General features: G+C 51.1%; 1 protein-coding gene across 1 annotated transcript; it reads right to left on the bottom strand.

Annotated features, from left to right (window-relative positions):
- Positions 1-4,999: 4,999 nt before the first annotated feature.
- MAP1S (microtubule associated protein 1S) lies at positions 5,000-18,567 on the bottom strand. The gene is made up of 7 exons (XM_006904286.3): positions 18,429-18,567; positions 17,115-17,216; positions 15,627-15,709; positions 14,681-14,821; positions 11,676-14,031; positions 6,125-6,360; positions 5,000-5,251 (listed from the first exon to the last, which is right to left on the bottom strand). Exons 1-7 carry the CDS (start codon positions 18,544-18,546, stop codon positions 5,096-5,098), a joined length of 3,192 nt encoding a protein of 1,063 aa, XP_006904348.1. The 5' UTR covers positions 18,547-18,567; the 3' UTR covers positions 5,000-5,095.
- Between the last annotated feature and the right edge of the window lie 5,119 nt (positions 18,568-23,686).

Here is a 23,686-nt window from a genome sequence, read left to right as displayed (position 1 = left end):
TATAACATGTTGATTTGCTACATTTATATATTATAATATGATGTCCACAGTTGAGATTTGTGTGGTGTTTTTCTCATGGTTGGACTGTGGTGATGGATGTGGGGAGGGGGACCACAGAGGTGAAGCTTCTCATCACACTGCAACCAGGGCACATGCCATCAACATGACTTATCACTGTGATGTTGACCTTGATCATCTGGCTGAGCTGGTGGCTGTCAGGTGTCTCCTCTGTAAAGCTTCTCTTCCTCTTTTCCAGGCTGTCCTCTTTGGAAGGAAGTCACTGCAGCCCACTCCTGAGGGTGGGGAGTCCCACTTCCCCTCCTTGAGGGCAGAACATCTGCATAAATTATTTGGGATTTCTCTGGGCAATATGTCTCATCTCTCTCCTTTATTTACCTATTCAATCATTAATATCAGTATGGATATTTATTTTACACTTTGGGTTATAATCCAATACTACCTTATTGATTTTCTTGCTCAGATTGTTCCAGCTTTGGCTGCTGGGAGCTCGTTTGGTTGGCTCTCATGTCCCTTTGATATGCCTCCATTGCATACTTGACTTTTTTATTTTAACGTTTCCTTACTCTGTCACTACAAGATGCTCCAAGCTTAAGCATTTCCTGCACCAGGCCCCAAATCAGCCTTTTCTCCAGGGAGCAGCCTCAGTGCCTTTCACTGGAGAATGGTGTTAGAAGCCAAGACTGGAGCAGTAGGGATGCTCATTGCTACTGGGATATCGCTGTTTCCAGGCCCTCTCAGCTGACAGAGCAAGGATATCTATGTGTGTATACTAACCTGTGTATGTACATAGATTTATAAATATTTCCATATGTAGCTGTCTGCATATTAAGTTGTGAGTCTGTATATGAGTTCGTTCAGATGTCTCTATATCTATTCCTTTATGAAGTGAATCTATCTAGCCTCCTTCCCTTGCCTATCTGTAACCTTTCACTGAAACAGTGAGAAACCTACCTCCTACCATTCCCCCTCCATTTGCTTCACTGTCCCATTCCAGGTGCATGGAGAGCAGGAGAGCAGCTTTCAGAGGTTAACTCAAACCCATAGGGGGGTTTTCAAACAAAAACCCCTCACCTGCTTCTCCAGCTCTAAATCCTTCCCTGACTGCTCAGCACCCTCAGTCAAGACCCCAGCCTCCTTTCCAAAGCCATCCAGGCCTGTGCAATCTGGGCCTGTGCAGTCTGGCCCTGCCCCCATGGCTTGCAGTAGGAACAAAATCAGCCCTACCCTAGGGCTCCTGCTGTTCCAGCTGCCTGGAACACTCTCTTCCCAGCTCCACATCTGACTGGTAACTTAGCTCTCAGATCCTACCTGGAAACCCTGGTCTGGGCTGACTCCTTAGGGCTGGGCCGTTGTGTCTGGCTCCACCCCCTTCCCTAACAGGTTGGGAGCTCCTTGGGGGACCCTGGTAACACTCATACCAGCCAGGTGAGGTCTGAACTGCATTCTACTCCTCACGCCCACCTCCCTCAAGCATGGGCCAGGGGCAAGGTGGCAAAGTAGATGATTATTGTTTTACAGACAGGGGGACTGTGGTTTATGGACAAGAAGATACTCTCTGAAGTTATATAGTGAAGACATGTCAGAGGCAGGACTCGACCCAGGCACACTGATGCCAAAGCTCTTGCCAGCCCTGATCTTGGAACCCAAAAGATGCTGTGGGATGGGGAGGACAGAATGCAGAATAGGCCTATACGGGATGGCTGGGGCTAAGCAAGCCAGGGAAGGAAACTCGGGGGTCTAGTCAAACTAATCCAATCCAAGGCCACATCACCTGGAGATTCACAGGGCAATTTTCTTATTTATGAGATGGGGGTGGTGTACCCAGAGAGATTAAGTAACATCCTCGAGATCGCCCAGCTGTGCTGCCAAGCTGGGACACAACCCACATATCCTGAGCACCTACTGGGTGTCAGGTACGTAAAGTCACATATTGTGTGTAGGCAGGTGCCAGTCATGTCCTGTCTAAGCAGCAATCCAGGCTACAGACTAGAAGGAAACACAAGAGGGTGGATAGGGTGGCATTTTAAAGGGAATGGGTCAGGAAGAGCCAGAGGAGTGCCCAGGCTAGGGGTGGGAGTTGGGGTGAGATCAGAGGGAGAGCAGAGAGGGCTTCCTGGAGGAAGAGCCCTAGGAGTTGGGGTTTGGAAGATGGTTATTGTGCTGCTTTTCCCAGGAGAGGTCACTCCTCCTTTCTTCATCACTACTTCCCAAGAGCTGACATCTTCCCAGAAAAGTGCCTCAGCCATGTCCACCAGGGATCATGGCCCTAGCCCCACGTCCTCCCCGTCCCCGTCTCCCAATTCTGTGCTCCAAACTTGGCCTTCTCACTGCTCCCCAGCCTGGCCCCACCCTCAACCCCAAGAAGGGGAACTTGCAACTGCTCGGTGGGGTGTGCAGGCAGCTGTAGGACCCACAGCCTCTTCCCCTTGTTCCGGGGGCTTCAGTTACCAAGTCTCCTCTCGGTTCCTCTGCCTCCGTGGGTCCTCCCCAGGCACACTTTCCCGCTTCCCCTAACTATACTTGATCCTTTGCATCCGCATCCCTGGGCAGTGTGGGGGCCTTCTCTGGTGCCATTCCACCACTCCAAAAAACTCCCTCCCCCGTGGTTTGTGGTTGCCTGTGTCTGCCTCGCCCACTTGACAGTTTGCCTTATGAGGTCAGCATTTGATGAATGACAACTGACTGGATGGTAGCATTTTAGGCAGAGGACACCACGAGTACAAAGGCCTGGAGGCAGGATCTGGATGTTGAAGAAACACCAAGAAATCCTAGGCAGTTGCGGCTCCACACAGGGTGAGTATCCGGGAAGGGCTGCCCGTGCACAGGCAGCGCAGACTGTGCCCGGGCCAAGGGCATATATCCGGCTCCTGACTTGCGCAGGCCCAGGGCCCCCAGGTGCTTTGATGCTGCAGGGATATTTTTAGTGGCTGCTCCTGCTGCGTCTGGGCCAGACAGCTGTCAGGAGAGATTGGAGAGAGGGAGGAAGACCAGACAGAGAGAGGACAGAGAAAGGAAGAGGGGTGGGAGTGGGAGCGACTCCAGGCTACAAGCTATTTTATTATGTAGATGGGAGAGGGTCAGTATAAAGTTTTATTGGAATGCAGCCACTTTCACCTGTTCAGCTACAACAGCAGAGTTGAGTGGTCTGAAGAGACTGTATAGACCACGACATCGAAAAATTAAAAAAAAAAATCTTAAAAGTCTGCCAACCCAACCCCTAGTCACGGCAAAATTCTCTTTGGGGAGTTGTCGGTGGTTATTAGTTGATTTTCACTATTTCTGATTTCTCTCCTTCCAGGTACAAGGGAAGAGCTTTCTGTCTCTCAGCTCCTGAACTAGGCAGTCATGTGACTTGCTTTAGTCAGTGAAATGCTTTGTAGAGGAAGCCCTTAGGAGTTGGTGCCTGACTGGCTGCCATGTGTCCCCGTCCTCTGTCTGGATACCTGATTTTCTAGGTGGTGGAAATTCTATCAAGCTGGCAGGCTGAGTACGGGTGAGGAGAAACGCAGCAGCATCAGAAATGTAAAGGGCAGGGAAATATCCACCAAGTATTCAGGGCAAAAACCCAGACTTCACTCCGCTCCCCCAGCTTCTTAAAATAAAAATACCAAGGAGAGCTCTCTGCGCCAGCCATTGGCCCTGTGACTCTGATTCCTATCTGCTAAGGACTGACTTGTGTCTCCCCACAAAAAAAATCCTATGTTGAAGTCCAAATCCCCAATAGGATGGTGTTAGGAGTTAGGGCCTTTGGAAGGTCATTAGGGTTTGATGAGGCCACGAGGATGGAGCCTTCATGGTGCGATTATTGCCTTTGTAAGGCACTCAGGAGAATTTGCTCTCTGTGCCCCTGCCACCCTGGCCATGTGAGGACACATCAAGAAAGCAGCCGTCTGCAAGCCAGGAAGAGGCCTTCACTAGAACCCCGCCATTCTGGCACCCTGATTTCAGACTTCTAGCCTCCAAAATCATAAAAATTAAGTTTGTTGTTTAAGCTGCCCTCTCTGCGGTAACATTACAGCACCCTGAACAAAGACACTGATTGAGAGTCTGAGGAAGGAGTCTGTACCATGAAAACCTACACAGCCACACACAGTGCGCTAACCATCTCAGGACGTCCGATGATGAATTATGTCCTGCGGCTGCTGTCACAAAGTATCACAAACTGGGGGGCTTAGAACAGGTGTGGGCAGTTAGTTCTTTCAGGAGGTTCTAGGGGAGGAGCCATCCTCACATCTTCCAGCTTTTGGGGGTGCCAGTGTTCTTCCACTTACAGCTTCATCACTCCAATCTGTGCCTCCATCTGCACAGAGCCTTCTTGTATGGGTCCGTCTCCCCTTCTGAGGACACTTGTCATTGGATTTAGGGCCAATCCAAGATGATCTCATCTCGAGATCCTTCACTAAATTACATCTGCAAAGGCCCTTTCTCCACACCCAGTCACATTCACAGGCATCAGGGATCAGGACTTTGGTATGTTTTTGGGGGTCACTTTCAACCCTGTACAGATGGCATCTTAACTAAAATTTTATCTAGGAGTTTCTGTACGTGCAGTGGTCAGGGTAGGGGCTCATCATGAAATTTGTTTGTAACCTTTGGGTTTCAGATTCCTCCTTCCTGCAGCTGTGACTCTCCTGGTATGAGTATCTAATTTCTCCAGGAACAGAGAGCAGCTTTTGTTTTACGACTTTGGAGCAGAGACTGGGGTTCAAATCTCACCTCAGCCATTGACCAGTCTGTATGGCAAGGGTCTGTATGCCTTCCCTGTCTGTAAAATGGGCCCCTCATAGTGGCCAGGTTGGGCTGGAGGGCCAAGGGCCACTGGTAGTGATCACTGCTGGAGAGGCATGCCCTCTCCTGGGCCTCAGTTTTCCCATCTGCATCATGGAGGCCAGAGCATGCCTGACCTGGAGCCCACGCAGTGGCGATGACTGTCCCAGATGCCAAGTCTCCTGTCAGCAGAAGGAACCGAGGCCACAGCTGAGTGGGACACTTGATTTATTTCTGATGCAGTGACTCTCAGGACAGTGGCAGATTTGGTTCGAGGGGTGAGGGTCAGGATGGGGGTGATGTGGGGCTAGAATTCCACCTTGCAGGCAGGGAAGGCCTCGTCCTGCATGGACACTGTGCTGTTACTGCCCAGCACTGTGATGCCCAGCGCCTGGTGCTGGGCATGTGTCTCCTCATACCACTCGTGCATGGCCACTGAGTCGAAGGTGGGGATCAGGGTCACCTGTGGGCAAGACAGATGGACAGACAATGAGGGGGAGAGTACCCTCTGCCCTCCTGGCTCAGGCCCTTGGCAGCCAAGGCCCTTCTTCTCTAATCGCATGTGCTCTGCTTCCCTCATTTCTTACCTGTTTGCAGCCAGCAGCCAGTACGTCCCTGAAGTCCCTTCTATTCCCCACAGCACCCAAAGGACCCTCTTACAACCCAGGAGACCAGGCCACCACTCTGTGAATCCCTCTCTGTACCTCCTGCTAGTGGCTCATCTGGGCCTCCCTCCAGATCCTTGGACATACCACGCTTGCTCCCACCTCTAGGCCTTTGCCCATGCTGTGCCTTGTGCCCTCTCTCCCTCCCAGTTGCTTTGTAAGCTGTGTGCAAGGCTCGGGGGTCACACACTCACACCCTGATGGGCAGCCAGGTACCTCGAAGTTCCTCCCTTTACCCACACTTGCCTCATCCTTCCAGGTTGTTTCAAGGCTTCCTTTAGGGACAACTCCAGACCCTCTTTCCTAACTATGTAGATGCTGCGCCCATCCCCCCTCCCCCACCCCCTGCCATTCCTCTTGGCCAGTTCTCATGATAGTGGGGTAGTTGAGAGCCAGGGGTCAGGGGAGGTGATCAAATCAGCCACACCCTGTGTCCTTACCCAGGTTGCTGCAAATAGATGAAAAAAAGGACATGACAGGAACAGCATCCTGAGAATGGTGGGGGAGGGAACTCCTATATTTGCCCTCCTTCCTTTTCTTGTGGCCTTGGGGATGCAGCTGAGTCTCTCTGAGCTCCATTCCCTCCTCTGTGTGGTTCAATAGGAAGACACAAGAAGGTACTGAACCCGCCTTGTGCCAAAACTGTCTGAGGCCTTGGGGTGGTCACATACCTGGAGGTCACGGTCCCACTTCTGCTTGCTGGCCAGCAGTGCATCCAGGACGGCCCGCATGCCCTCTTCTTTGTGCTGGTCCTGGCCACTGATGACGTAGCAGAGTGCGCGCACCCGCCGGAAGAACTCCTCATCCACCAGGCAGGCACTGTGCCCACTAGGCAGGTAGGCCAGGTCAAGGTAGATTGGGGAGCCAGGTGAGGCCTCCAACCCACCTGGCCGGCTACCAGCTGACCCTGTGGGCCAGAGAGATGGGATCAGTTGTGAGCTCCTGGGACTGAGAAGGGGCTGAGACTCAGGGCCTGGGACAAGGCTTCCAGTGGCTCCCTTCTCAGCATGAGGCCTGATCTCACTGTTTTATGGTTGGTTGACAAGCCCACCCTGGCATGAACTGCAAAAACCCCTGGCTGCTTCCTCGTGCCTGTTTAGTCCTTGGAAACAAACATCCTCAGGGCCAGAAGGAGGAGGCAATCGTGGAGTGCTTCCTGAAAGAGGGGGATTTTAGACACTTGAGCCCTAAAAGCAACTGGTGTCTGGAACACTCTGTGGCTACTGCAACATCTACCTGTTCAATTACTCGAGGGATATTTATCTAGCCCTCCAGGGCATCAGGTCCTGTGAACATGGCAGTAACCAAGACAGATAAAAATCCCTGCCCACCGGGGTGACAGAGAGCCAGAGCTAGCATGGGAGGCTCTGAATTGCAAGGAGTCCCAGGATGGGGTGGCCTGGATGGAGCTGGGGCAGCTGCGCTTGGGGCTTTGTCCACAGCCCTGAACCCAGAGCCTGTATGAGGGGACAAGGCAGCCACTCCAGTGTGAGTGAACTCATAATCACTTCACTGAGGTCTTGGGTACAGGAAACCTGCCAGACATTTGGCGTCTTATGATCATAAACACTGCCCAGTTCAGGGTATGGGCCCAGAGGGCAGTGGGAGCATTTGCAGGTTAAATGAAACCCCTAGCTTTGGGCAAGTGGTGTTCCCTCACTCAAAACTGGGGACTGTGGCTGCAAGGATCCTGTACAGAGCCTTAGGAAGATAAAGCTACTGTGGCTATGAAGAGCACAGGGAGACAGAAGTGGCAGAGTGGAAAGAGCAAAGAGAAGATGTGGGGAAACATGGGCAGGAGGATGCGGGTAGGAGAGGGGCCAGCAAGCTATAGCCCACAGGCTAAATACCACCTGCTTTTATAAAGACGGTTTTACTGGACTACCCATTCAGTTACTTACTGAGATGTTTTTGTGCTACCAAGGCCAAGTTGAGTTTGGGACAGAGACAGTCCAGCCTGCAAAGTTGAAAAGTTTACCCTTCGGCCCTTTAAGATTCAGTTTGCTGACATAGCATGGAGGGTCAGAATCCTGAATGGTCAAAACTGTGGCCTCTACAAAGAGGCCAAACACCTGGCAGACAGAGCCTCAGATGATCCCCAATCTCCAGGTGCCAGCCTTTCCCATGGGCTCAGAGGGGCCACCCTCGCCCTGCAACCGTGCTGGGAACCCCTGACTAGCCAAAGGTCACAGGGGCCCATAAGATGCCTTCCTTGGAATTTGCTCAAGAAAGACAAGAGATGGTAGCTCAGGCGGGCACTGAAGCTCATCAAGAGACCGGGGTGGCCAGGAGGCAAAGACAGGCCACGCAGGGAGAGAAGCCAGAGATACCCATCAGCTCCTAGAGGGCTGGACTACCCTGGGCACCTGGAATAGGGCCCAACCCACAAGCAAATGCTCAGTAAACATAAGCTACAATTATTACTGTTGTCACTGTCATTGCTTTGTCACCAGCCCTCCCTAAGTAATTCTACACCCACGCTAACCAATGCAGTGATCACCAAGCATTGCAACATGGTATGAGCTGACAGGAGCTGGGGTTGTCAAACACATGCCAAGCCCCCAAAACTTAGTACAGAAAAGAAAAAGGGCTCTAATAATCTTTTATGTTGATTACATGTTTAAGTATCACCTTGATATAGTAGTATGCCGGAAAGTTAACAAAGCAGGGGGATTCGGCAGTAGGAAGCACCGCTCCCCACCTACAGGACGATTGTATTGCAGACCCTCCCTCTCAAGTTGAAGTGACTTATGTGAGATTTAAAGGACCACAAATTTCTTCTTGTTTCTTCCCTTCTGGAGCCAGGTATTTAAGGACGAAGATATTCAGAAGCAACTACATACACAGGAGAACTTAGAAAGTCACTACACATGCCCAGAGAAAAGTTTAGGCTGAGAAAAGACCTGGGAACACCTTACATTTATACTTCAAGACTGATCTCTGGCACAGAGACAGCCCACAATAATTAAACATCCAAAAGCCACAGCAAACCCTGGGGAAAGAGGAAATTTGGATTGTCAGTTACCACATTATTACATTCGAATGTCCAGTTTAAAAAAAAAAAATCACAAGGTACATAAAGAAACAGGAAAGTATAGACCATCCAAAAGAAAAAATAAATCAACAAAACCTGTCCCTGACAAACACCAGATGGTAGACTTACTAGACAAAGACTTTAAAACAACTGTCTGAAAGATCCTCAAAGAACTAAAGGAAGACATAGAGAAAAACCAAGAAAACAATGTATAAACAAAACAGAAAATCAGTAAGAAGATAGAAAACAAAAACAAACCAAAAAGAAATTCTACAGCTGAAAAAGTACAACTGAAATGAAAAATTCACTAGAGGGATTCAGTTCAACATTTGAATAAGCAGAAGAATCAGCAAAATTGATGAGAGGGCCATGGAAATTATCAAATTAGAGAAATAGAAAAAAGATTAAATAAAGTGAAGTTTTAAGAAACCTGTGGGACACCATTAAGAGAACCAACATACATACTGTAGGATTCTCAGCAAGAGAAGAGAGAGAGAAAGGGGTAGAAAAAATATTTAAAGAAATAAAATCTCAAGATTTCCCATATCTGATTAAAAACATGAATATAAACATCCAAGATGCTTAATAAACTCCAAGTAGGATGAACTCTGAGACCCACACTGAGACACATTATACTCAAACTGTTAAAAGCAAAGACAAAGAGAATCTTGAGAGAAAGTGGTGCTAAAGGAGAAGTTTATACCAAAATATTATATTTAAGAAGCTTATATTTAAAAAGAATATCTCAAATCAATGACCTAACTTCACAACAACCTAACCCAGTTCTTAAGGAACTAAAAAGAAGAACGAAAGTAAATCTAAAGCTAGCAAAAGGAAGAAAATAAAGATTGGAACAGAGATCAATAAAAATAGAGAACAGAAAAACAACACAGAGGAAAAGCAATGTCGGTTCTTTGAAAAAATTAACAAAATCGACAACTCTTTAGTTAGATTGACTAAGAAAAAAGACTCAAATTAGTAAGACCAAAAATGATGAACAGAATAGAATAAAGAGCCCAGAAATAAAGCCTCATATATAAGATCAAATGATTTTTGACAATGGTACCAAGACCATTCAATGGGGGAAAGAAGAGTCTTCTCAACAATGGTGCTGAGAAACCTGGATATCCACATGCAACAGAATGAAGTTGAACCTTTATTTAGCACCTTATTCACAAATTAACCCAAAATTGATCAAAGAGCAAAATTTAAGAGCTAAAATTATAAAACTCTTATAAGAAAACATAAGGCAAAAGCTTCATGACACTGGATTTGACAATGATTTATTGGATGTGACACCAAAACAAAAGCAACGAAAGAAAAAAAGAAATTGAACTTTATGTTTAAAAAAAGTAAAAACTGTTGTGCATCAAAGGACACTATCACCAACAGAGTAAAAAAGTAACTCACAGAATGGGAGTAAATATCTTGCAAATCATATATCTGATAGGGGACTCATATCTAGAATACACAGAGAACTCTCACGACCCAACAACAAAAAAAACAAACAACCCAACTCAAAAATGGGCAAAGGACTTAAGTAGACATTTCTCCAAATCAGACACAGAAACTGCCAAAAAACAAATGAAAAGATGCTCAACATCACTAATCATCAGAGAAATGCAAATCAAAGCCACAAGATACCACTTCATACCCATCAGGATGGCTACTAACAAAAACCAACCAACCAAACAAACAAACAAACAAAGTAAGTGTTGATGAGGATGTGGAGAAACTGAAACCCTCGTGTACTGTTGGTGGGAATGTTCAATGGTGCAACTGCTATGGAAAATAATATGGAGGTTCCTCAAAAAATTAAACATAAAATTACCACATGATCCAGCAATTCCACTTTTGGGTATTTATCCAAAAGAATTAAAAGCAGGGTCTCAAAGGGATGTTTGTATGTCCACGTTCATAGCAGCATTATTTATATAGCCAAAGTGGAAGCAACCCAAATGTCCATGGTTGGATGAATAAACAAAATGTGATCCATCCATACAATGGAATATTATTCAGCCTTAAAAAGGAAATTCTGACACCTGCTACAACATGGATTAAGCATGAGGACATTATGCTAACTGAAACAAGACGGTCACCAAAAGGACAAATGCTGTATGATCCCACTTATATGAGGTCCCTAGAGGAATCAGATTCATAAGAGACAGAAAGCAGAGGGGTGGGTGCCAGGGGCTGAGGGGAGGGGGATGGGAGTTAGTGCTTAATGGGAAGAGAGTTTCAGTTTTGCAAGCTGAAAGAAGTTCTGGAGATGAATGGTAGTGATGGCCGCACAACAATATGAATGTACTTAATGCCACTAAACCAGACACTTAAAAATGGTTAAGGTGGTAAATTTCATGTTATACACATTTTGTCACAATTAAGGAAAATCAGAAGACAAGGTTAACAAAGCAGGTCCCAGACTGCTATCCTCAGGAAGGCCTGCTTACAGGTTGGCCTGGGGCTGGCATCTGGGAACTGAGATTTCAGAAGGGCTCTCACTGTTCTGTAAACAATAAGGGTGGCTCTCTAAGCCTACACCATTCATACGGCAATGTGGCTTAGGCTGAACACTGGCTTTCCCTTTTCTGAGGAGTCTGGAACTGTGGAATGAGCCAGGGAGAGGTGCCAATGTGACCAGCCCCCAACAGAAACCCTGCGGTTGAGTCTCTAACAGGCTTCCCCAGTGGAGGCCACTTCTGTGTGATCACAGCTTGTTGCTCCGAAATTAAACATGGTATGACTCCACTGGGAGAGAACTCTAGAAGCTTGTGCCTGGTTCTCTGGGGATATTGTGTCCTCCATCCTTTTGTTCTCATACATCGCAGCCAAACCAAGAGTACAACTATGTGCCGGGTCCTCCTAACCAATCATCAACCTGAGCCTGGTCTTAGGAACCTTGACACAAATGGTCAGGTCAAATATACTACTAACTTCACCTGTTTCTTTCCACTCACTATGGCTACTAGTAAACCCAGGACGACATATGCTCACTGTATGTTTCTGCAGCACTGCTTGAGCAACTCGGAATTCCAAGTGCTTAAACAGTGAGGCCAGAGCTTCCATTTTATAGGAGAAACTGAGGCCCATAGAGGGTGGCAGGCATGGCTAAGGAAGGCCACACAGCATTAGGGCAGGAGGACTTGGGTTGGTAACCTACTACAAGATTTCAGGCCCCAGTTACTTACCAGATGGGCCCCGAGTGGTTGTCTTGGGGACCGAGGGCTTTCTGGATAGAGGTGCCCGACCTCCCTTGTCACTGGTCTCACTCCGAGTGCTGAGTGGCCGACTGGTTCGGTCTCCACCGGCGAGCGCCTTGGTCTTGGCAGCGCTCACTGAAGTGGCTTTGGGGGTGGTGGTTCCAGGGGTGGGGCGGACCAGAGACTTCCGGGTACGGCTGAGGCCACCTGTCAGCCGGGCCTGTTCAGGGGGCAGCAGCTCGGGGTCCACCATGCAGATGCTGGGGGGAGTAGGCAGTGGTGGGGGGACCTTGAGAGAGTCAGGCAGCGGATTGCGGCGAGAGACTCCAAAGCCCTCTGTGTCCTCATCCGAGTCTGCAGTGCCCGGGGCGGCAGGCAAAGGGTCTGAGTCAGACAGCGTTGGTAAGGACTCACTGACAGATGTGGGTGGTGTTTCTTCAGCTCCCATGGCACCTGCCCGCTCCTGGGACCGGGCACTGCTGTCATTGGAGCTGCCGGGGGATGTGGGGGCTGGTGCTATGGGCACAGCCTTGCGGTGCTCAAACTCACAGGGAGACACGAGGCACAGGTCCACATCGTGTGGGGAGGCTGAGCGCTGCACCCGGGGGCCTCGAAGTGGGAGACTCAGCCCAGCCTCACTCATGGGGGCAGGAGGAGGTGGCAGTACCTGCTCGAAGGAGACAGACAGGGACTCATCCACTTCTGTGGAGTGTGGGGAGCCCACCTCAGCTGGCAGGGAAGGTGTGGTCACTGTGGGGGAGGCATCAGGCCCGGCCTCCCCACCCCGCAGTGGGCTCAGTGACAGTCTCCTGCTGCCCTCAGCCAGGCCCTGGCAGGCTCCAGTGGGTGAGGGGGTGCATGGCAGGGGAGTGCCAGTGGACGCCTGCTGCTCTTGTGTCTTCTCCTCTAGGTTGCCACTGTCCTCCCTGGCAGGGCTCAGCCCCAGCTCCACACTGCTCCCCTGGCTGGGTGTGGCCACCAGCTGGGGTGCTGGGGAGCTGCTGGCCTCCATGGGGGGGTTGTCCTCTCTGCAGCGGAAGCTGGAAGGGGTACGGGGCCCATTCTCCACCAATGGGACACCTGGGCGGGGGGTGTTGGGTGCTCTTCGGGGCTTGGGAGCTGCCTGGGCACCTGCCTTCTTGCCACTGACCACAGCGGAAGCTGCCCGGCGCACTTCCCGGGGCTGAGTCCGAGGCATGCTCGGCTTGGGGTCCTTCTTCACCTCCTGGGGGGGCCTAGATTCTTTCTCAGCCCTGCGAGGGGCCTCAGCCCGTGGCCGCTCCTTCCGGGCCACCCCAGGACGCTCCTGGGCAGGCCTGGCAGGCACTGTAGTCCGGCCTTCTCTCTTCGAGCTGTCCCGGGAGCCCACGCTTTCTTTGCTCTCAGCACGCCGAGGCCCTGCCAGATCTTGGGGGGTCACCACAGGCTCTCGCAAGAACCCCAAGTGCTGCAGGCGGACTAGACCATCCAGCAGGCGGGCAGGTGGAGTACAGCCAGGGAATAGCACACGTACCACCTTCTCAGTGGGACCTGCAGGGTGCCACACCAGCAGGGCGCACACAGAGGCCAACGCAGGCTCAGCACTGGTTGAGGGCGGGTGCAGCACATACATGTCTAGCCGACCAACACCCATTTTCTGGAAGAGCACAGTGGGCTCGGCTGGCAGCAGCCCTCGGCTCAGGGGCAAAGGCGTGATGCCCAGCCGAGCCAGTAGGCTCCGGGCCAGCTCTGCCTCATCCTCGCCACGCGCCAGACGCGAGGCAACCCCATGGGCATTGAGGAACACAACGCCAAGGCTAGGTGAGACCAGCCTTCGCAGCCTGTCATCCTCGGAGCCCACACCGGCCGCCGCCTCCTCACGTTCTGCCAGCTTGCGCCGCAGCAGACTGTTGAGACCCGGGAGGCTATCAGCGCCTGCGTGAGTCACCAGCATGGCGTCCACTCTGTCCAGATGCCGCACCAGTTTCCAGAAGCTTGACTTAGGGTTCGAGCCTCCATTAACCAGCATGGTGAAGCCATTGACGGCGAAAAAGGCGGCATCCCCGAGGCCACCAGGAAAGATGTAGCAGCAGGGCCGGGCGAGCCTAAGGAAGCCCACGGATGCCGGTGGCTCGAGCAGCTCGAAGGGGGATGGCAGCTCCAGTGACTCAGCTACATACTCCAGGAACTCACGCAGGCCCTCAGAGACTGGCCGCTGCACCGGTGGGTTCAGCTGCAGCCGGAGCCCGCCCTGGAGGCAGGTAACTTCAGGTGCTATTTGGGCCCAGTTGCCAAAGGATGGGCAGGTGATGGTGAGCTTGGGCGGGTCTGCAGGTGGGGGTGCAGAAGCCAGGAGATCCTGGATCTACAGTGGGAGAGGTGAAATATGGTTAAGGGGCTACCTGGAGCCACACCGACACTCATCCCCTTGGGAAAACTGGGCAAGGACACCCCTGTCCTGCCTCCTGGGGTGGTCCCTTGTCACCTTCAGGACAAAAACCAAGCCCTCTCCCAGCCCTGCCTCACCCTATGTTCCCCTCCTTCACACCCTCCTTCTCTCACTCTCCCTGCCCCGGGCACTTGCACTTGCTCTTACCCCTTCTTCGAGCACGGCTCCCTCCAGGGGGCCTTCCCTGTCTCCTCACTGGCTCCTCTCTCACCATCATTACATCACTCACTACAATGTGAACACGTGGTTTCCAAAGTTTTTGCTCATCTGCCCCACCCTGATCAGGGACTCCAGAAGGGACCCCATCCAGCTCCATTCTAGTGGGCCCTGGTATCTGGTATGGCACTTGGGGCCTCTGGGATGTCTGCCAATCTATCCACAGGTCTAGCCTTGAACCACAACTGTAGTAGGTGAAGACACTGGGCTTTAACAATAGAAGGACATGTGTTACCACCATCCTTCCACAGAGGAGGATGGAATGGGGCTCAGGGAGACAGCGGGTCATTGGGGCCACAAAACCAGGACTCAGAGCCAGGGGAAGCGGGATGGGGAGGAGGCAGCTTACCTCTTTGTCCCCTAGGACCTGGAGGAAGTGACGGGGTGAGAAGCCCCCAGTCTGAAGCAGCAGCTCCCCTGTCTCCTCCAGGCAGGGCCCGGCCAGCACCACTAGCTTGTGAGGGGCAGGGTCCAGCAGAAGGTTCCGGAGCTGCGGAAGGGGGAAAGTGTTAAAGGCCCTATTCTGCACAGTGACCTAACAACCCCAAATCTACATATAGCCACCCCTCTCCTGTCCCTACCCCACAGCCAGGCTGGCCAGTGCTCAATTAGAAGCCAGAAAGGTAGCCTCTGGGCCTCCTTCTGGGCCCTTCCTGCCCCCCTCCAAACTCTTGCTCATCCTACAAAACCTGCCTCCAGGGCTCCCTCATCCTAGAAGCTCTCCATATACTTTTGGGGCTCCCTCAAGCCCATTTCTCCTTATGGTTCAGCCCCAATGCCATGGGGAAAAGGGTATCTGTGTCTGCCTGTCTCCTGTGCCCCTCGAGAGAACATTTTTGATCAAAGGAAGCAACCTGTACAAAGGTCTCTAGAGGGGTGCCCTGGGGCTCCATCTTGTTCATCTTTCTCATAGATAATTGGAAGAAGGATGCAGACGTCCACAAACTAGAAGTATTAAGAAGTCAGTTCAGACGACTGTGGCCCAACCCGAGGGAATGCACAAAATACAAACATCAGTAGGGTCCTGCCTTCCTACCTCCAGACCTTCCCTATCCCATTCCTTCCTCCCAAACTCTAGCCTTTCTGATTCCACCTACTCCCATCATCACTCCTGAGGAGGGAATAAACTGAGGCTGGAGCCATGGTGGGTTGGGGAGGCTTCCTGAGGGAGGGAGCACTGATGCCGGGTGCCGAGAAAAGGATTTCAGGCAGTGAGAAGACAGGGACACAGATCAGGAGGAGGGATGGCATGGGTCCTTGAAGACAACTTACTCCAAGAGCTGACTGGTCCCTACCTCGTCACAGAGGGACTTGTCTGATGGGTTCAGAAGTACCAGGGTCTCCAGGGTATCTCCACGGTGGTGCAGACTGCGCTGGCCTGTGGGGTATCAGACAGACCCTGTGAGTTTGGGGCTTGGCTGTGTGCATGGGGTCAAGCTGTCCCAGGGTAGGATCCTGCCTCCCTGTATGACCCCAGGCAGCCACAAGCCTCCCTAAGATCTGTTTCCCGGGAACCCAGCCAGGCAGAGCTGGCCCACATGGTAGCACCATAGGTAAAGATGAGGCAAGAACTGGAAGCCCACCTTAGCAGGCCTCCCACTAAAAACAAGGGTGACAACAGGGTCACCATTGCTTGTGGGGCCTACTTCACAGCTTTCAGACCTGTAGGAGATGCCATCACCATTTTAAAAGCAAGGAGCCTGAGCCCTGGGAGGACCAATGATGGAACAACATGGATCCTGAGGCAGAACGGGGGAGGATCGGAGAAGTGGCGAGTGGGAGTGGAGCGAGGAGCAACAGGAAGAAGCTGAAGGTGAAGGTGGGAAGGCCTCATAGGCCAGGAGAGGGGAGTGAGGTTGATTCTGAGATCCCAACTCTGGTGTGTCCTGGGTTAGAGAGCTAGAGAGGAAAGGACCCTCCAGCGCTAGTCAACCTTTAGCAGTTTATCATGTGCTTCTTATCACACACCCGGATATTGCCTCATTCAGGTGGGGAAACCAAGGCACAGAGAAGGGAAGTGGCCTAGGAGGTCACAAAAGCCCGACGGGATTTCCAGCCCTCCCCGCCTCCAGGGGGTCAGGAAACCACCCGGAACTGCTTGGACAATGAGGTGATGGTCACTTCCTTCCCCTCCTTCCTTCCTGTCCTGCAGCAGCCTGGAGGTGACTAAACGGGCTGGCTGAGATGGCTGGTAGGGGGGCCCAGGTGACACCCAGGTCTCACTCAACAGCTGCTCTGTTCACCCCGGGTCACTCCAGACTCCCCAGGGAGCCATGGGCTATGTGAGACCGGTCCAGGAATCCCAACTCCCTCCTCAACTTGCTCTTTCTCAGCTCCCCATCTACTGAGTACCTGCTGTGTACCCAACCCTGTGCAGGGGTCACAGGCATGAACCAGACATATTCTCTGCCACACAAGGACCATACTCTACCCTCCAGGCCCACCCAGCAGTCTCTCCTTTTCCAAATGTCCTGTCCTTTTGCCTGGGCCCTTCCCTCCACCTGACACAGCAGCCTCAGCTGCTTCTCCTACAAAAAGTCCCCTCATCAGAGGTCTCCCTGTCCCCCACATCTCAGCTGCCTTATCTGTCAAATTCCTGCCTCACAAGTTCCTGCCTCACGGGCTGTTGACAATCAAGGGAGATGCACCAGGTCAGGGTCTGCCCCTGTTCCACACTCAGCAGAGCTCAGGTATGTTTTACTGTTGTTGTTTAGGCATTCCGAGAACACTGCCCAATGAACACAGGAGGGGAGCAGCTGGGCACACGGGGTCCTCAGCCTCACCTTTTACGATGCTGGAGAAGGTGGCTGAATGCCGGGACACGAAGACCTTGAGCTGCTCATCCAGGCTGCAGATGCCAGGGTCAATGTCCCAAGACCGGATGCCTGGTGCGGGGAAGGGAAGCAAGGTGAGAAATCAGTCCCCCCCGCTCAACCTGCCCCTGCGGTGACAGCCTAGAAACTCAGAACCACTTAATGGGCCTTAGAATCTCACTGCACTGAGGGACCCAAGGCATAACTTGGCATGTTACAGAGAAGATTCAGGACATCAGCAAGAAAGCCCATCCAGCACCTGCCCCACCCCCATCACAGGTCTCACTGCTTCTCACCACTGTCAGGCACATACATTCCAACCTCTGGGCTCTGTCGCCAGTTGTTCCCACTGTCCAGAGGCCCCTCCCTCAACCTTCCCACTCCTAAGGTTCTCTAGGCCCTTTGCATCCTTCTGAGCACTCCCCACACCCCTGGAGCTTAAAACTGGTTCCATCTCCCCACTCACGTTGGGTCCATTCCCCACCAGATCATTAGCCCTGTGACAGCAAGGCTGAGCCTGCCTGTTGTCCCCACCTTGTACCCTGCAGGAGAACATTCCCCAACCCTGTGAATGGAGGAATATGCTGCCATCCAAATTTACAGGCTATGGACTCCAAGCCCTGCCGGCTGGAGAGATGAATGCCCCCAACCACGGTGTGGGGTGCACCATGCGAGCCAGTCTCACCATGCCAAGTGGATGCAGATGACTTGAATGAACCTTGCAGGTGCACCTATGACTCATTGCTTCAAGTGCCAAATCCCCTGGGCAAGCCGCACCTGCCCACACCCCAATTAGCAGCTCCTCATGGAGCCACCGAAAATGGGCCCCGAGGCTCTAGGCCTGGCTTCCCCATGTCTACTATCCTTCCAGGGTATCCAGTCTGCTAAGAGAGGCGGCAACGCCCTCTCCTCGATGCCCTTCCCGGCAGAGTCTTCGCTCGTGTTGCCCAATCGCGCGGGTCCCAATGCTCAGGCCGTATCCCCTCTGCGATCTGCACCAGGGTTGGGGCGGAGCAGCCCAACCCAGGCCCGGACGACCACGACCTCCGCCCGTGCCGTGCGCCTAACGGTGGTGGGACCTAGGTCCCGGCTCCTCGATTTCGCCACCCCTACCCGGCGATCTCGCCACCCCTACCACTGGCCCCGGCTCCGGCCCCCAGGATCCAGCCGGCCTACCGGCCTAGCCGCCCCACCCCCGAGCCCACGCCCCATCTCCAATCCCCCGCCCGGCTGCCCCATCTCCCACCCCATCCCCCAGCCCTCAGCCCCCAGTTCCAGCCTGACCTCGTTCGAGCTCCTCCAGCACGTAGGCCAGCAGCCCCGGGCACCCGCACTCGCCGCCTACCACGAGTAGCAGCGAGCTCGGCGCCTCAGCAGCCCCAGGCCCAGCCGCCGCCGCCATCTTCGCACCGCCCTGACGCTATGAGTGCCCGCCCCTTTGGCCCCGCCCCGCTGGCTTCGCTCCTTAAAGGGGCCGCAAAGGACCCAACAAAGATCCCGCCCAGAAGTCCCCCTTCCGCTATTTACCTGCCCGCTCCTAGCTGTTTGAGGTAATGGGAGCTGGTCATGAGGGCTCCTACGTGGTTGGCGTACTCTTGGGTCTTCGCTTTGGGCTCCCCCTAAATGATCATCCATCCATCCATCCATCCATCCATCCGTCCGTCCGTCTGTCCATCCATTCCAAAAGCTTTGACTGCATGCCTACCACATGTGAATCTGAATCTCTGCCCTCAAGGAGCTCACATTATACCCCAGTGAGCCCAATCAGAAACATGTCCAGATGCTCCCAGCTCCTAGATCAGGGTTTGAACAGAGAAAAGAAAGATATCTTGTAGCTAGGGCTTTGAGGGACATGTTGGAATTTGCCATGTGTGGGTGGTGAGGAAAGAGCACATGAGGCAGAAGTGAGAGCTGGTGTGAAGTTTTAGCAAAGTACAATGTGTTTGAGACACATTCCAGAGCACTCTGGGCCTGGAGCAGGGCAACATGCTTCTGCACTTGCTGTGTGCATTTTATTCCATTATTTTATTCCAGGCATTTTATTCCATTAGCTCAATGATTACATGCACAAACGTATGAGGTAGATGCTGTTATCAGAATCATTTCAAAAGAAAGGAGAAAAACTTAGGCTTAGAGAGATGAAGTCTCCAGGCCCGTAAGTGGTAGAGCAGAGATTTGAACTCATATAGATCTGATTCAAGATCCAGCCTGTGGCAGGGACTGACAGGCTGGCTCACGTGGGTACCACTCCATCTCCAAACAATCTCATTTAGCCCTTTTACCTATGGTGGCCACTACTTGAAAAATCGCGTTGTATCAAACATTTCAACAGTGGCCCATGCGCATGCTGTCTCCCCTGGATGTGAGCTCCCTGTCTCTAGAGGTACACAAAAGAAATCAAGACAAAAAAGTCTGGGAAGCAGAATCAGCCTCCCTCTGCCCTCCATTATCTGAGTTGTTCAGCCCAACTTCCTCCCTGGTCAGTGTGTAATAGTCGCTGGCCACAGGCCATCTACATTCTGGCACTCAGCTTCCTCTCTCTCTTTCCTCTATTTCAACCCCTCCGCCTTGGCTCCCTTCCCTGTGTCCTGGCTGCTTGTGATTTTTTTTTTTTACTATTGCTCTAAGCAATCATGAGAGTGGGAATGTTTGTGTCAGACTCTGTACCCCCGACCAGGATGGGAGCTTGTTGGAGGCCAGACCAAGCTGAGGCCTCTCTGGAGACGTGGTCTTTTGTAGAACAAGGCCAAGCATCTGCAGAGTATATGACAAAGACTTGTGGATTGGGGGTAAAAAGCCCATTGGTCCACCATTTATTTATTTATGTATTCCTTCATGTGCATTTATTGATTGGGTCAGGATTCATACCCAACCTTGTAACCAAAATTTCTACTTTTTCTTCTGCCCAAAGCTGTGAGTTATTTATCCCAGTTTGGCCCTGCGGTGTCAAAATGTGTCTACATCAGGAGATCTTACTGGGGGGAAGGATGCCCTTTATAGGCCTCTGATGTCCTGAGTGTTCTGGAGCCCTGAGGTTTTCCTGTCCCAGAGTGTCCCCAGGCTGGGGACTCTAGTGTAGGGAGTGTGGGGAGCGTCTCTCCAGAGATGAAGCAGCATTTTGGGAACCATTTCTGAAATCTCAGGCACTGGGCACAGGTTACTACCCTCCTGCCTTTGTCAGTGCCCAGCTCCATGCCTGTTTCAATGTTGTCAGTTCCCAGAGGGGTCAGGTAAAGGCATTTGTGGCGAAAATGGAACCCTGGGCCCTCAGAACTGCCAGATGCTCTCATTTTTTTCCCCTGGCAATTCTTTTCTCTTTTTAACATTTTTGTTGAGGTTTAACATAACCTTGGTCAAGTTGCCAATGACAGGAGTGGGACTTGATGAGGGGACAGCTCTTGGGTTGGAATCTAGGACATTCACAGCCCTGGAGGTTCCTTACACCCTCCAGTTGATTCTCTCTTTCCTCAAGGCAACCACTGCCCTGACTTCTGTCACTGTAGGCAAATTTTACCTGGTTTTGAACTTCACAGAAATGGGGTCACACAGGATATCCACTCTTAGATCTGGCTTCTCTTGCTCTTCTCGTGGTGCTGAAGAGCAAGTGTTTGAGCCTTTTCACAGCTATATAATATTCCTGGGTACCATTTTTCATTTTTTTATTGTGGTAAAATACATGTAATATATGTTACTATTTTAACCATTTTAAAGTATATAATTCAGTGACATTTCGTACATTCACACTGTTGTGTGACCCTCACTAATATCTAGCTGCAGAACACTTGCATTCCTTTAAAGAAGATCCCTGTCCCCATCAGCAGTCATTCCCCACACCCGCTCCCTTCAGCCACTGGAAACCCCTAATCTACTTTATAGCCATTTTCCTGTCCTGGATATTTCATACAATACATGGCCATTTCTGTCTGGCTTCCTTCATTCAGTATTTTTAAGGTACACTCATGTTATAGTGTGTATGACTACTTTATTCCTTTGTGTAGATGGACCATATTGTATTTAGCTCTTTATCCGCTGGTGAACATTTGGGTTATTTCCACCCTTTTGCTATTGTGAATAGGGCTGCTTTGAACATTTGTGTACAAGTTTCTTTCAAGTATCAGCTTTCCATTCTCTTGGGTCTATACCTAGCAGTGGGATTACTGGGTCATAAAGTAATTTCATGTTTAGGTTTTGAAGAACTGCCAGACTGATTTCACCGCAGCTGTACCATTTACATTCCCACCAGCAGTGTATGAAGGTTCCAATCTCTCCACATGCTTGGGTGGTTTTTATCTTATTGTAACAACTGGATACCAATTTTTCACTATTTGTCCATTTCACCTGTTGGTGAACAATTTGGGTTGTTTGGTTGTTTCCAGTTTTTGGCTATCATGAATAAAGCTGTTTTGAACATTTTTGTACATGTCTTTTGATAAATATACACCCCCTTTCCCCCAAGTAAATGCCCAGGGGTGGAATGGCTGGGTCATGGGGCGAGGAATGACCAGACTGTTTCCCCACGTGGCCTGTGAAGGAAGCCGTGTCACCCCTTGTCCTTGCCAGTTTTTAATGTTTCAGCCTTTTAAACATTCACCTTTCTTTCCTCCTCTTACCAACCCTCTCACCAACCCTGTTGGTCAACATTCTTTAAGAATAAGTCTTGATAACACTCAAGTTATGGGTGCTGGAGAGCAGAACAAAGCTGCTGGTCCTGGGTGCAAATCATTCCCTGTTTGGGACAGGAGGAAGCCTAAGGCCCCCGAGGGCCATATGCTTTATGTGTTAATTCATTTCATCCTTGCAACAGCTTGGGGCCCAGACTCTGAGTAAATACATTTGATAAATGGGAAAATAAGGTTCAGATAGGTCAAGGGACATATTCAATGTCTAGCACCTTGGTCACAATGTGACTTCAGGGCATCTGACTCCAGGCCCTACAACAGGAATTCATTCATTCATTCACTCACTCACTCATTAAATACTTCCTGACAACCTTCCTGTGCACCGAAGAGGTCTCTGTTCTAGTCCCCAAGAAGACCTAGTTTGTAGGAAGAAGAGCTGGTCACAGATGTTCCCAGCCTTGTAGAATCAGGACTGAGCTAGAGGGTGGGGCCTGGAGTTGGAGGAGTGGGAGAGTGGGAGAGGGGTCTGTTTGAGGAGACAGGGAAGGAATCCTGAGAAAAGACATTGAGGTTGGAATTTTGAAGAGTACATGGGAGTTCGTCAAGCAGACTCATTAATTTGACAAAAAAAAAAAAAAACACAAAACACCTCTAGCTGAATCCTCTGTGCTAACCTCACCCTAGCCTGGTCCCCAGGAGAACCAGACATAGGCTCCCCAAGGGTTATACTTGGGCTGGAAGGAAAGGTTGGAGCTGAAGGAGTCCCTGAGGGAGGAACATGGTGGCTCTTCAGAAGACCAGCAGAGGTCTCTCGGAAGGAGAATGTGGCTCCAGTTTGCTACCCTAGAGGAGAAGAAGCTGGTGTTGAATGTATTTGCTTTTAAATACATTGCTTGGATTAAATGAGGCTAAAAAGTCATGTTTCTGCCTCAAAAATATGCCTGGACCTGCTCCAAGACACCTCCCAGTAGTGAGACTCAGTTTCCCCAGGAGAGATTTACAGGAGGAAAACTATACCCAAGAAAGTCCCCCCATAGGCCTGGCGATGTGATAGAGAACTTCAATTTGTTTCCTGTGGATGGAGGCCCATGAATTTGAGATAAACAGGGACCTGTGAATATAATAGAGGTGTGCCAACCAGACCTGGAGGGATCTAGGACTTCCCAGGGGAAGCAGCACATGAGGAAGACCTGAGAGAGGAGGAGGAATTGAGCACAGGTATGGGACAGTGCAAGGAGGAGCACCTGGAGAAGGAAGAGCTTTGCCTGTGGAATGAACAGCATGTGCAAAGGCCCCAAAGCCAGAATAGACTGGGTGTGTTTTAAGACTACAAGAAACCCAGAGTGGCTAGAGTGTGATGAGGAGATGCAGGGAGGTGAAGCCAGGGAAGTTGGTGGGAGATGGACCATGCATGGCCTCTCGGGTCACAGGTAAGGATGTGGGTTTTTTTCTGAGGGCCATGGGGAGCCATGGAGGGTGTGGGAGCAGAAGGAGCATGGAAAGTGAACTGTAAAAATGAACAAGAACTGGTTTCAAGCATTTTTCAAGATTAACACATCTAACTACCCCATCCCATTGTACAGGTGCTGAAAGAGAACACTAGAGAGGGTTAAGTCATGTGCGCAGGATCACACAGACAGCATGTGGCAAACCCAGGAGTTGAATTCAGGTGCCTTCAGTTTTAGGGGCTGGGCTCTTAAACACCACTCTATAGGGCAGTGGAAAGAGGGAACTGGAAGAAGCCTGGCTCAGATGGGCGCCCACTTGCAATCAATTCATTCTGTAAAATCGTCAGGATGCAGCACGGGGTGGACGGCTAAGTGAAGCGAGGCCGTACTTTGTTTATAATCCAGTCCTCTCCAGCGTCCCTCAGCACCTCCCGCAATCCCCCAACTACCACAAAACCACAGAAATGGCAATTCT

The sequence above is a fragment of the Pteropus alecto genome, unplaced genomic scaffold, assembly GCF_000325575.1.
Source record: "Pteropus alecto unplaced genomic scaffold, ASM32557v1 scaffold160, whole genome shotgun sequence".
Lineage (NCBI taxonomy): Eukaryota > Metazoa > Chordata > Mammalia > Chiroptera > Pteropodidae > Pteropus > Pteropus alecto.
This window is presented reverse-complemented; position numbering and strand designations above follow the sequence as displayed.

Bases quoted from the DNA above. Each gene is read 5' to 3' on its own strand.
- MAP1S (XM_006904286.3), bottom strand. From the start codon at position 18,546: ATGGCGGCGGCGGCTGGGCCTGGGGCTGCTGAGGCGCCGAGCTCGCTG. The intron at 14,822-15,626 runs GTAGGGACCAGT...CCCCTTCCGCAG, and splicing joins ACAAGTCCCTCTGTGACGAG to CTCCGGAACCTTCTGCTGGA. The intron at 5,252-6,124 runs GTATGTGACCAC...TCTTGCCCACAG, and splicing joins AGTGGGACCGTGACCTCCAG to GTGACCCTGATCCCCACCTT.